A 12,527-nucleotide genomic window follows, 5' to 3' on the forward strand; every position below is an offset into this window, starting at 1 on the left:
ATGACCTTAACGAAAGAGAGCTTCCACAGGGCTCCTCCACCCGCTTCTGAAGTGGTCAAGGCCGACATGGACAGCACCAGAGAGAAGGAGGAGGCTCCGGGGCAGTCAGTGCCGAGGACTGGAGCAGTGGTGCCCAGGAAGCGAGCGGTGGGAAGGCTGGTCATGCACAGTATGGCGATGTTCGGCCGGGAGTTCTGCTATGCCGTGGAGGCCGCCTTTGTCACGCCGGTGCTGCTCAGTGTAGGGCTGCCCAAGAACCTCTACAGCCTGGTGTGGCTCATCAGCCCTATCCTGGGCTTCGTGCTGCAGCCCGTGGTAGGTTCAGCCAGTGATCACTGCACCTGTAGCTGGGGCAGGAGGCGACCTTACATTCTGGGTCTAGGCATCATAATGCTGTTAGGCATGGCTTTGTACCTCAATGGGGACGTGATGATCTCAGGTGAGTGAGGGGCATGCACTGTGCTGACAGACAAAACTCATCCTTAGCCTTTTGAATCACAAAAAAAAGAGGGGTTCCTCTTTTCCTTCTTAGAATGGACTATTAAAATTGAGCATCATGTGACTCAGCTGCATTGAAGGAGCTGGGGAGCGCTGAAATCTTCATATACATTCAATTCTAATGCTGCATGTTATGTACCATATCCATAGTGTTCTGTAGTTTGTGTGTGTGATTACAGTCTTTGGTTGCCTGATAAGCTCGTACAAGTAAAGATTTGCTTAGGCCCATAGAAGTTTTTATGAACTAAGATCTACATTATTAGCTTAAATGATAATAATTGTTTTTGTGATGTAATACACATCCAAACTGAATATCTATCTGTTAATCCTGATTTTTGGTGGATTAGCAATCAAAATATGTATCTTTAGTTATTGCAGCACTGGAGACTTTGTTATGCTGGTGAATAACAGAAGTCTTTAACTCCTTGGAAGTCCTGTTGCACCTGAAATATGCAAAATTAAATAGAAATGACATGCCCAGAGACTGTTATATTTCAGCTTGGGATGTAACTTCTTAAAGTCTTGATGAAAAGTTGTTGCTGATGTTATGACTTGGCAGATGGGGGAGGTGTGTGTTTTTAGGTTGATTTATTCTCTCTTCCTGCATATCCCTGATGTTGAATATACTTGATTTCATTTGCCCAGAAAGAGACGTTGCAGTCAACTCTTGATTATCTAAAACAATGGAAGGGTGGGAGAAATAGAAAAAAACCCCAAAAGTACAACAAAATGCATGTGTTAGGCTACCAGAGCATGCCATGGAAGTGTATAGGATTAAGGATAGTGATGCTCTTGGTTGTGGAGCTTGGAGCACCCTGAGCATGTGCTGACTCAAGGCAGTAAGTCAACGTAGCACATCTCAGTGCTACACATACTCAGTTCTCCTGCTTCTCTGATCTAATTCTGGTGTCACTGTTCTCTCTTGCATAACCAGTCATTGTTTAGATTTGGAGGTATCAGGAAAGGTAAAATGTGGTTTTGCAGAACATGGCACTGCTGCTGTCAGAATGAGGGTGTTTTTCTTTTTGTAGCTTTCATCGAGGAGAATGAAAAGCAGCGGACGTGGGCAATAGTCGTTACCATGCTGGGAGTAGTGCTTTTTGATTTTGCAGCTGATTTTATTGATGGCCCCATCAAAGCGTATTTATTTGATGTCTGCTCTCATCAGGATAAAGAGAAGGGTCTGCATTACCACGCCCTCTTTACAGGTACTCAGATCCCTTCTTTTCCTCCCTTCCTCTTGAAGGAGGGGAAGGTAATTGCATGGATTTTATCCTCCCTGTGTTTCTACTCTTGAATGAACTGATCATCTGATCCTGCACTTCAGTCACGAGTCTTTTGTTGCTGGGTTTTCACTACTCCAGGGAACAGCAACTTGTGATTACTGCTGCAAGAATTCTGATGCAGAAGGCTGCAGGCATAAACAATTACAGTAACATAGCCATGATTTAAGTGAGAGCAGTTAATTATTTTAAAAATTGAAGTACAGTTTATTCAGATTGTTTTGATTTTTTTTCAATTTTTTTGTGAAGCAAAAATTAATGAGTGTAACTTGTTTCCCTGCTACGGCACATAAAAATAACATTTTTGACTTGGCATGTGACAGAAAGCAAGAGCTGCACAAACCAGACTAGTTGATTCCTATTCTTCAGCAGTGCTATGTAGAAATAGGAGTTCTGTGTTAAATTCAGAACTTCACAACTTCCACAAAATAGGACCAAGTGGTTCAGTCCAGGCTCTTGAAAATAAAATTAGCGGTTTCATTTGTCTTTGTACATGTTTGGAATGCTGCTGATTTACAGAAGGATATGGAACTGTTGGAGCGAGTCCAGAGGAGGTCCACAAAGTTGATAAGAGGACTGGGGCAACTCCCCTACAAAGACACGCTGAGAAGCTTGTGGCTGTTCAGTCTAGAGAAGAGAAGGTTGTGTGGAGATCTCACAGCAACCTTCCAGTATCTGAAAGGGCTCACAGGGAAGCTGGAGAGGGACTCTTAATTGAGATAAGTCAAGGAATAATTGGTACAAATTGAAAGAGGGGAAATTTAGGTTAGATATTAGGATGAAATTCTTTACTGTGAGGGTAGTGAGGCAGTGGAATAGGTTGCCCAGAGAAGCTGTGGATGCCCCAACCCCAGCAGTGTTCAAGGCCAGGTTGGATAAGGCCTTGAGCAGCCTGGTGTAGTGGGAGGTGTCCCTCCCTATGGCAGAGGGGTTTGGGACTAGGTGAACTTTAAGGTCCATTACAACCCCTTAACATTCTGTGATTCTATGAAATCATCTGCAGTACGTGAGCCCTGTGTTGATACAAGATACACAAGGCTTTATACATGTAAAGTGCATTGGGAAGATCTGAGTGACTGTGAAAGGACTAGACAAAAAGCAGACTACATGAGAAATCATGCCATCTGTGTTAAAGCAGATGTTTGTGGCTGCTGAGCCACACCAAAAGCAGAGCCATATAGATCCAGTAGCAGTTACTCTGCTCAAGGAGGGAGCTGTAGTAGCTATTGACAACAGGCTGATTTTGGACAAATGTAATACCTGTGTTCAGGAACACAAATTTTAAGCGAACCTTAAAGGCACATGGAAGCGAAATCAGTATTGTCCATTACAAACTGACAGATAAGATTTCAAAGAATCACTTGTTTGAACAGAGAGAGAAATGAGTCTCTATGTATATTTTTGCCTTCAGCAGAAATCTGGTTGCAATTTTTCCTTGGCTCCAAATTTGGATCTGATTCATTTGTGTACTAAGCTGTGAAAAGGGATGGGGGACAAATAATACCAAATAAAACTGGGACAGATTGCATGGCAGGATCCAACACCTGTGCTCTCTGTAACAAGTTCGTTTGTGTCTTAACCCTTCCTAAATGAGAATTCCCTGGTCTGTTCTTGAAATCTCCCTTGACGAGGGTTCTACAGCCCTCCCAAGGCAGTTTGTTGCAGCTCTTCACTGGACTAGGTATTAGACAGTTTTCCCTAAAATCTAATCTTAATACCCATTCTGTACAGTTCATAATTCTTTTTTTTATCCCAATTAGACATAGACAGCACTCTTCCCATTTCTTTTGTAGTTTCTGTCTGAGATATTATTTTGTTTCCCCACTTTGGTTCCTTGCCTTTATACTAAACATCTCTAGGACTTTACCCTCCAGTTTGTCTTCAGTTTGAACATGTTATGAAACCTATAGCCACTGAGACAAGCGGAAGGAACAGTTCACGCATCCAACATACGACATTTAGGCTACATTCCAATATCATGATTCTTTTTTTCAAACAGTATGTGCAAACAACCTCAAATGTCAAGTATTCTCTCTGCAAACAAATACTGCAAACATGTAGTGCAAATTTTCTTCAAAAAGTTATTAAAAACTTAATTGTTTTTCATGAAACAAGCAAGGATACAGTGCACTGTGAAATACCATAGGACACAGTGAAGGAGGGCCATAGTCAGACTCAGGAGGGGGGGGGAAGTACAGAAAGTGCAGAATGAAGTCAAAATCCCACATTTTGTAGGTGCTGTTACTTTCTGTTAGAGTGGTTTTACTGTATACTGTCATCAGGTCTCCTAAGCAGAGGAGTAGAAATGCTTGCAAGTCCTTCAAAAGCCTGTGGGACTCCCACACATCCTGAAGAGCCAGCTGGTTAGCAAGGTGTCAGAACTCTACGAAGCTGCTGCCCCTACCAGAGCACTGCACTGAATGTGACAGTGTGCACTTTCTTGTGCATATCTCTGTGCAGTCATAGCAAAAAAAGAAATTAAAAAAAAAATAAAAAACTGAATGCTGGGTTTATTAACTTCAAAGCACAAGGTAACATTCTCATTTTACCTTTTAGTCTACCTTTTATGATAAAATCAGTAAATAGAATTAACTTTTTGTTTTGTATTCCAAGTGGTGAGGGACTTGGATTTGTAAAATTACACCCCAATGCTTTTGGGTTTATTTCCTTTTTAAAAAAAATTTCACGTGGAGGAAGTATTTCTGTTTAGACAAAGCAATACAAAATGCATTTTACAAAGTCTAAACTGTAGATAGTCTTGATGTAATTCAAAAAATGTTTGTTGGTTTTGTGAAATTTAAAAAACCCCAAACTATACATTTCAGTGTAATTCTATTTTGCTTTACTTGCATTACTTACTGCTTCAAAGAAAACAGAGCTTCAAAGAGTCAAGAAAAGAGATGTTTCTGTATGTTCAGGCATTTTCCGGAGAGCTCGGTCTACCAGATCTGAGATTTTTCAAGAAATGTTTTAGTAACTATTCATGTATGTGATTAGCTTACTATTCCTATTTCTTGTGATTAATATCTGAAAAGTGATTATTTCATCATTTCTAGAGGAGGTCACATGTTGGGGGTATGGGGTACTCTGTTTACTTTATCGATGCCAGTAGATTTTCATTTTTTTTCCCCACCATTATAGGTTTGGGAGGAGCCCTGGGTTACCTGACAGGTGCTATGGATTGGGGTCAGACTGTACTAGGATATTCCTTGGCATCAGAATTCCAGGTGATTTTCCTCTTCGCAGCCTTGGTTTTCATAATCTGCCTTACCGTGCATCTGTGCAGTATTCCTGAAGTCCCACTCAGATACAAAAATGAAGAGGCAAAGTTCTTGTTGGAAGTGACTGAATCCCATACATATAGCTCCATAGAGGAGGAAATCAAGAATGGATGCTTAAAATCAACATGCACTGAAACAAAGGCTGCAGCTAAACCAGGGAAATGCGCAGTTGCATCACAGGTGAGTGCAGAGGTGATTTTGTGGGAAGTATCATTGCATCCTTAGAGACCCTTTAATTAGCTAATGCTGACTAGTTGTAATGGAACCCTTCCATGTGCACAGAAAAAGAATCTTCCACCAGGATACAGAGTGAGAAAGCCTGCTTTTTTTTTTTTCTTTGCTTTTTTTTTGCTTTTTTTTTTTTTTTTGGCTTAGAAAGAACTGCCAGCAAGAGGGATGAGACAGGCTATTCCCAATGCTTTGGTCAATTGGAAGGGATGAGGGAGAACCAGGTTCAGTCTTTTGCTCTGTGTCAGTCTCTTGATATGCTCCCTATGTGAATTTTGAAAAGAGGATCTACTCTATCCTTTAGTCATGATATAATTAACATCAAATTGTGAACAGCGACTACGGATCACTGATCTGTAATTCCCACTGAAGTCCAAACACTTTCATACATAGCACATAATAAGTGTGTGCTCTCTGGTCTAGTAAACATTTGGGTTTGCCACTGGACAACATTTCACTAAGGATCTATTGAGAGTACAAATGTGTTTAAAATGTCTACTTCTACAGCAATGCAACCTTGTTACCAGAGTTTTATTTTTACTTTGAAGTGGTGTAGCTGTGTCTTTGCAAAACTTTAAGGTGGGAGAGAATAGTGAGTACTTTCAAATCCTTACTGTTACTTTGTTTCTGCTGCATTTTTATGAGAGGCTGATTTAATCTAAGGGAACTAGGAGAAGGTCAATCTAACAGGGAGCTTATCTCTAGAATGGTCTTGGGAATATTTGGGATAGTTTTTACTGTTTTTTGATGGATTTTAGTGCTAGGAATGGCTCTCATGGTACCCTAAGTAAGCCATGGATAACAAAACCAATTGCTTGAGCAGATGAAACACTTGCTTTTTGCTTTAATTTCACCTTTGATCTCTTGGCATTACTATATCCATCCCTGATAAAAGTTTGATAAATTAGGTTAAAAGTACCAAGCATGTGAAGATGGTTATAAGTTAGAAACCTATACTCATGTTTCAGCCATAAATAAAAGGGATTTATTATATTTTTGTAATTCTTTTTATAACTGCACTTGGTATTTCTAACTTGAAGGAAAAAGACTATTACACTAGATATAAACAAAGGTATGTAAGGTGAACATTGCCTGTTGAGAGCTCCAGGCAAACGCAGAGAGAGGCAGACAACAAGGCAATAGTTGTCTGGAGAGTATGTCCAGCACACTGTGATGCTGTCTGACCTTCCCCACTGTAGGCCAGCTTGAGCAGCCAGCATCCTGCACCAGCACTGTTCCCTCTGAGCATCCTCCGAATGGTTGGAGATGCTGAGTGTCATTGATTGCTTGGACTATGTGGGCTCTGAGGAGAGGAAGGCAAGTGAAGAAAAGAGAGCAATGCAGTGAAAGTATGGGGATCAGGCTGTGGATTGGGGTAGCCTCTGCCTTTGCAAGAACTAATTCCATAGAATCAGTAACATCTAAGACCCAAGGGGAAGCTCTGGTATCCGTCAGTGAGCTTGTGCCATTTACCTCCTCTCTGATTTGGCTGGGCAGCCTGTTAGAGTCTCACGGTGCTTTGATCTTTGATGTGCCTAAGTGTGTATAAATTCTAGACACTCACTGCCTTAATTGTCTGTCTCTTGTGGTACATGTTTTCTGATTCATTCATTACTTTAATTGCTTCCTTAAAGAAATGATTTGGCTTCCTGTTTTTCTGACTCTTTTTTTGTGATTGCAGGCATCATGGCCCTCTATCTTCTAAATTAAGGACTGTGCTCTCACATGCTAATAGCTAACATGATTATTAATATGATTTGACCTGTTGCAGTATGAACAGACATCCAAAGTGATTAGCCTTGTTTTCTTCTGCCTGGTGCCAGATTACTCAGGGTCCACTGGCATAATACCCAAGTCATGTTGATTTTTCTGTATCCTTATAAATCATCTTGTGCCTTGAGTTGTAGTGAATTGACACTGAAGATTATTTAGTACTGTGAGTTTTTGAAGGATAAAGCACTTAAACAAAGCCAAACTTCACCCCATCATTTAAATTAGCATGTGGTTTGTGTGTCGGTGCATATTAAATGTGCACATTAAACATTTTAGTTTCCATTTCCAGTCTCTAAAACATCTAAATAGAAAGTAAGCATTTCTATCTAGCTGTCAACTTATTGTTCATAATCACAGCAGTGCCTTTTGCAGTTCCATGACCTTAAGTTAACACTTCGATTGGAAAGGCTGTTTTAAAGAACTCTCTGGAAGAGTTAATAAACTAAATAAGCCAGGTAAAAAGATAGTAATTATCCTAGAAATAACATTAATGAGTCAATGTGGAACTTTTAGTTTGTTTTTTTTTTTTTTTTTTGAATTGTAAAAGAATATAAACCTTACCCAGTTTAAAAGAGACAGTGATGCCAAGAGAAATTCCAAGGGATTTGGACAATATGTAGTTCAAGGTGAAAGTCAGCAACTTGAATTTTGGCATTCCTATGAGGATTAAAAACCTCCCACTAAAGCAAAGTATTTTCCAACTTTATATGCGGTGATTATTCATAGAGTAGCTTGCAGCATAACCCAGTTCAAATGAAAGAAGAATTGCAGAAAGTAACAACAACATTGAAAGAAGAAAGGAAAAAATGACATCTTACAGCAAAGTGAAGACAAAATTTAGTCCAGTAATTTCCAGTAATTAACATAACTTCTACAGTTCTTCCACATTTCACAACCATACAGCTTCCCTTACCATCTCTCCCCACACTCTTGTCTACAAAAAATATGAGAGAAAACTGGAAGTGTTCCGTTGTGCACAGATAAAATAGCATTTTTTTTTAATTTAAAAGCAAGAAACCCCTCAGGACCTTTAATGTAGGAAGAATTACATGTCAAAATACCTACAGTAATAAAAAAAATTTTTAAAATTACATAAGTGATCTGATGAATGTGACTGGAAAAGAAACTTAGAGAAAGTTTTAGGACACAGGGCTGAGATAAAGAGGAGGGAGATAACATGAGGCATTGAAGGTGATGAGAAATGTGGTTTTTCCCCATCAGTGAGATTTGTTAACCAGCACCAATAATGTTTTGATTTTGAGTTATTTCTCCCATGGTATGAGGTATTCAGATTCTGGAGCTCACATTCTCTGGGTGCCAGGATTTTGAGTGGTGCTGCATCTCCTGTGGTGAATCACAGCTTTCCCTGCTTCGTGCAAGGGGGGACAGTACATAATGGAAATCTCATGATATGCCTGAAGAGTAGAAGTTTCCCTAGAAAAAGAATTTTTCTAGGGAATTTAGCACATAAAATGGAATGGGAAAGAGGTCCCAGAAATGTTTAGAAATCCACAGGCGATGTCAAAATGTATTAAATTTTCAATGTAAAGCTGATTGTTGTCCATAAAGAAATAAATTTTGTTCCTGGTTGCTTTTGCTATTGTGCTTCATTGATTTTTTTGTTTATTTTGGTTTGGTTTTGGTTTTTTGTTTGTTTTTATTTTGTTTTGGAGTTTTGTTTTGTTTTGTGGTTTTGTGGTGGGTTTTTTTTCTGTTTGTTTTTTATTTTTGTTTAAACTCCCTGAATCTGTTTCAGTATAACATTTTTCTGTGGTACTACACATAAATATTAATCCTGCTGATCATAACAGCAAGAAATATTACTTCCTTTTTGGTATACCCCAGCTCTTCTAGAGTTTCTGTGAATTTTATATATTGAAGGACATTTAGTACACAAACAACTCTTTCCTAGCAAAAAGTAAAAAACTTTGGAAGCCTAACAATGAAAAGATACTAAGACCTTCTTCATTTGCTATCATCCATTTTATTAGCCTTCAGGGCAATAATACAGTAATTATTCTTAAATATTTGTTTTTAGGATCAAAGGCAGATGACCCTTAAATCACTCTTGAAGACACTTTTAAACATGCCATCCCACTATCGCTGTCTGTGTGTGAGCCACCTCTTTGGATGGATGGCTTTTCTGTCCAACATGCTCTTCTTCACGGATTTCATGGGACAGGTAAAAGTGTAAAATCCTTTCTCTTCTGCTTCCTAGTAGCATCACCTCCTCCATCAAAAAGAAATTAAACGGTGTTATGATCCTGCAGAAATGAGGTTGGTGTCAGATCCATTTGTATCTGGATGGCTCAACAAGAGTTTTGTAAAACACCAAATTGAGGTCAGGGCCTTGTTCTGAGCCAGTCTGTTGAATTGTTGGGGAAAAAGCTTTCAGTATTTGCAAGGCTGTTTTTGTCTATTTAACTGTTCCAAATGAAGCTCTCAGAGCTCATCCAAACACAGCTATTTTCTACACTGGCTTCAGAGCTGCTCTGAGATGGGCAGGCTTTCTAACTGGAGCCACGCTTGGATGCAGCTGGCCTCATCCTGGTGCTTGGGCACCGTCCACACAAAGCCATTCCCCTGCACTGCAGCCTCCTTGGCCTTAGTCTGTGCAGCTCTTTCCACACACTGAGATACTTGGTAGCAGAAAGCTTTTGTGTTCTTGAGTTTATCTGTCCCTCCTCTGTAAATCTTTCCCTGAGGCCCTTTTGCCAGCAACTGTTTGCCTTCGTAATACCCAGTGCTCCCTTTGCCATGCCATTCCTGGGCAGAAAGACTGTATGCCCTTGACAGCGATTCTTGCCTAAATGAACCTGTCTGACTTCTTTCTTTCAGAGTACTAATGTGCCCCCAGCACAAATCCACTCATTGCCACTTCCTTTTTTTTCCTGTGGTTTCCATGCAGTATTCCCATTTCCCTTGCCATTTTTGTCTTTTTAGGCAAGACAAGAGGTTTTTTCCCCCTGTAGTATGTATGAATGACTGAAAGAAAAAAGTTTTTCTTGTCTAGATACAGAACTGAGTAAGACCATTACTGTGTGGAAAAATTAATGTATTGAGATAAGCCTGAAAGAAAAAATAAAAAAAAATAATTTGTAGATAAATTAAGGAAAGAAAGGCTAAGGAAAGAAGGAAGAAATGAAGAGAGGATATGGGAAGTGAGACACCCAAAGGAAAAAAGCAAATGCATCAATGTGGAATGCACGGTTCGGGAAAAGGCATAGGGAAATAAATGAGGAGGAGCCTGGGATGTGATAATCGGGGAGAAGTGAGTGTGAAACCTGCAGAATTATAGAGGGGTGGTTAGGACACTGCTTAGCAGATTCTCCAGGTGCTCCCCACCAGGGATGAGGCCCTGTGTTGAGGGAAGCATTCTGTACCTGCAGTCATCCTTACCTTCTGTGATCCTTGTGTTCTCTTTCAGGTTGTATACCAGGGTAATCCTTATGCACCTCACAACTCCACACTTTACCTTACCTACAAAACAGGAGTAGAGATGGGATGCTGGGGACTGTGCATCAATGCAATTTCTTCGTCAGTCTATTCTTGTAAGTGCCCATGAACAAACTCCAACACTGTGTTTTGAAACTGTTTGCTATTTGCCACTGTTTAAAAAACATAAAATTATGCCAAATTAACTGTTTTATTTTTTTTCCTCATTAAAACTTTAAGAAATGTTACATTCTCAGCATTGTTAGAAACTCATACCTTAACACAAACAGTTCCTGACCACATGATGAAGGTCACTTTGGGACTAAGACATTGTTCTGCACGTGAACTGTTCATGAACACTGAATATCATCCTGAAGTTAAATGCCAGACTAAATTCTGAGATACTCTTTCGCCCAGCAATGCTACAGCTGTAGGCTCTTGAAGGTGCCTTCTCCCCATTTGCGTGCCCTCTGCAGAAATTCTTGCCAGAAGCTTGTTTTGCTCTCCAAAGTTACGTGTAAACATGCTAGCACAACTCCCCAGATAGATTTCACTGTTACTCTTGAAAAAAACAACCATCAGGGACAGAGAATCCACGGCTTCCCTGGGCAGCCCATTCCAACACCTGATTACCCTCTCTGTAAAGAATTTCTTCCTAATATCCAACCTAAACCTTCCCTGGCAGAGCTTCAGAGCATGCCCTCTTGCCTTACTGAGAGCTGCCTGTGGGAAGAGATCGACGCCCACCTGGCTGTAATCTTACCAAGGATTAAAAAAACCTATTTGTGATCCAAGAACTCAATTAAGTAGCATTTTAGGGGCTGAAATGAGCATCTGAAAGAATCTTAAGGGAAATCTTTTCACTTTTGAAACACAACAGAAAGGCCCTGTGGCCCAGCCAGGGGACTGGACACTTGGAGACACAGCAGGAGACAATGACCCCAGACTTTCGTCTGCTTGGACTGTGAGTGTGTAAGAGCCCAGGGTTTCCTTTCTTCAGGGTCCCTCCTTGAAGGCAGCAGTTCAAATTGTTATCCTGTTGTTACACCATGATTAAATTATTTTAAGGATCCGAACATCTGAGACTCTGCCGTGGGAAACCTGGGATGGAGCATGAAAGGAAACCTGGTGTTGGTGGTGTAGCTGCACAGGGGCCTCAGCCCCATCTTAGGTGGTTTTGAGTGGGACTGTCAGAGTAGTTCCTGGATGGTCAGACAGGGAAGTTTCCATAACATTTTTAAAGTCAGTGAGGGCAGTTCTTCCAGAATAGTTGTTTACTTTTTCTCTGGAGCTGGCTATGACAGAATATCCCCAGAGAGAGCAAGTATTCTTTGTCAAACTTAGACCTACAGTAATTTGAGGCAACTTCCAAAATCAGTAAGATTACCTCCTTCACTTCATTTTACAAAATACAACCCCTTAAAGGAACTCCCTGATGGAATGTGGCCTATTTTGTTTTAGTCTTATCAGCATTCTCACTTTCTTTTCACAGACGTGCAGAAAGTTCTTCTGCCATACATAGGATTAAAAGGACTTTATTTCATCGGATACCTGCTTTTTGGATTGGGTACTGGATTAATTGGCTTGTTTCCCAATGTCTATTCCACTCTGGCTCTGTGTTCGCTCTTTGGAGTCATGTCCAGCACACTGTACACTGTGCCATTCCACCTCATTGCAGAGTACCACAGGGAAGAAGAGGTGAGTGCAATGTCTAAAAAAGTGTAACTTTATGTCTATCTGTGTCTGTTCAGTCTATTTTGGGGGTAAAATGGATAGAAATAATGATAAGCAGCTTTTAATTTTAATTTTAAAACTATTAATGATAACACATATAGTGAATTCTGACAGAGGGAGTTAATGTCCCAACTCCAAACTCTCCAAACAGTCCTGCAATGAGACAAATAATTATTTGTCTCTGACAAACTGAAACAAAGCCAATCACAGTACATGTTCAGGCAATAAGTAGGTAACAGGGTTCCACTTGCATTGCCTTCATGTGCTACCTTCCTTATATCCTTCCTTCCAGGTG

General features: G+C 40.2%; 2 protein-coding genes across 2 annotated transcripts in view; one reads left to right on the forward strand and one right to left on the reverse strand.

The window, feature by feature from the left end:
* The window catches only part of SLC45A2 (solute carrier family 45 member 2), an 18,623-nt gene continuing 6,096 nt past the window's right edge, over positions 1-12,527 (forward strand). Inside the window, exons 1-6 of the mRNA XM_050329474.1 lie at positions 1-439; positions 1,530-1,706; positions 4,923-5,242; positions 9,102-9,245; positions 10,491-10,614; positions 11,991-12,196. Coding sequence (XP_050185431.1) covers positions 1-439; positions 1,530-1,706; positions 4,923-5,242; positions 9,102-9,245; positions 10,491-10,614; positions 11,991-12,196 — 1,410 coding nt within the window. The remainder of the gene's footprint in view (positions 440-1,529; positions 1,707-4,922; positions 5,243-9,101; positions 9,246-10,490; positions 10,615-11,990; positions 12,197-12,527) is intronic.
* The window catches only part of RXFP3 (relaxin family peptide receptor 3), a 22,539-nt gene continuing 19,061 nt past the window's right edge, over positions 9,050-12,527 (reverse strand). Inside the window, exons 2-3 of the mRNA XM_050329471.1 lie at positions 10,463-10,543; positions 9,050-9,327 (exon numbers count right to left, since the gene is read on the reverse strand). The gene's annotated coding sequence lies outside the window, so the exon portion shown is untranslated. The remainder of the gene's footprint in view (positions 9,328-10,462; positions 10,544-12,527) is intronic.

The sequence above is a fragment of the Myiozetetes cayanensis genome, unplaced genomic scaffold (genome assembly GCF_022539395.1).
Source record: "Myiozetetes cayanensis isolate MyiCay16 unplaced genomic scaffold, myiCay2020 scf4, whole genome shotgun sequence".
Classification (NCBI taxonomy): Eukaryota; Metazoa; Chordata; class Aves; order Passeriformes; family Tyrannidae; genus Myiozetetes; species Myiozetetes cayanensis.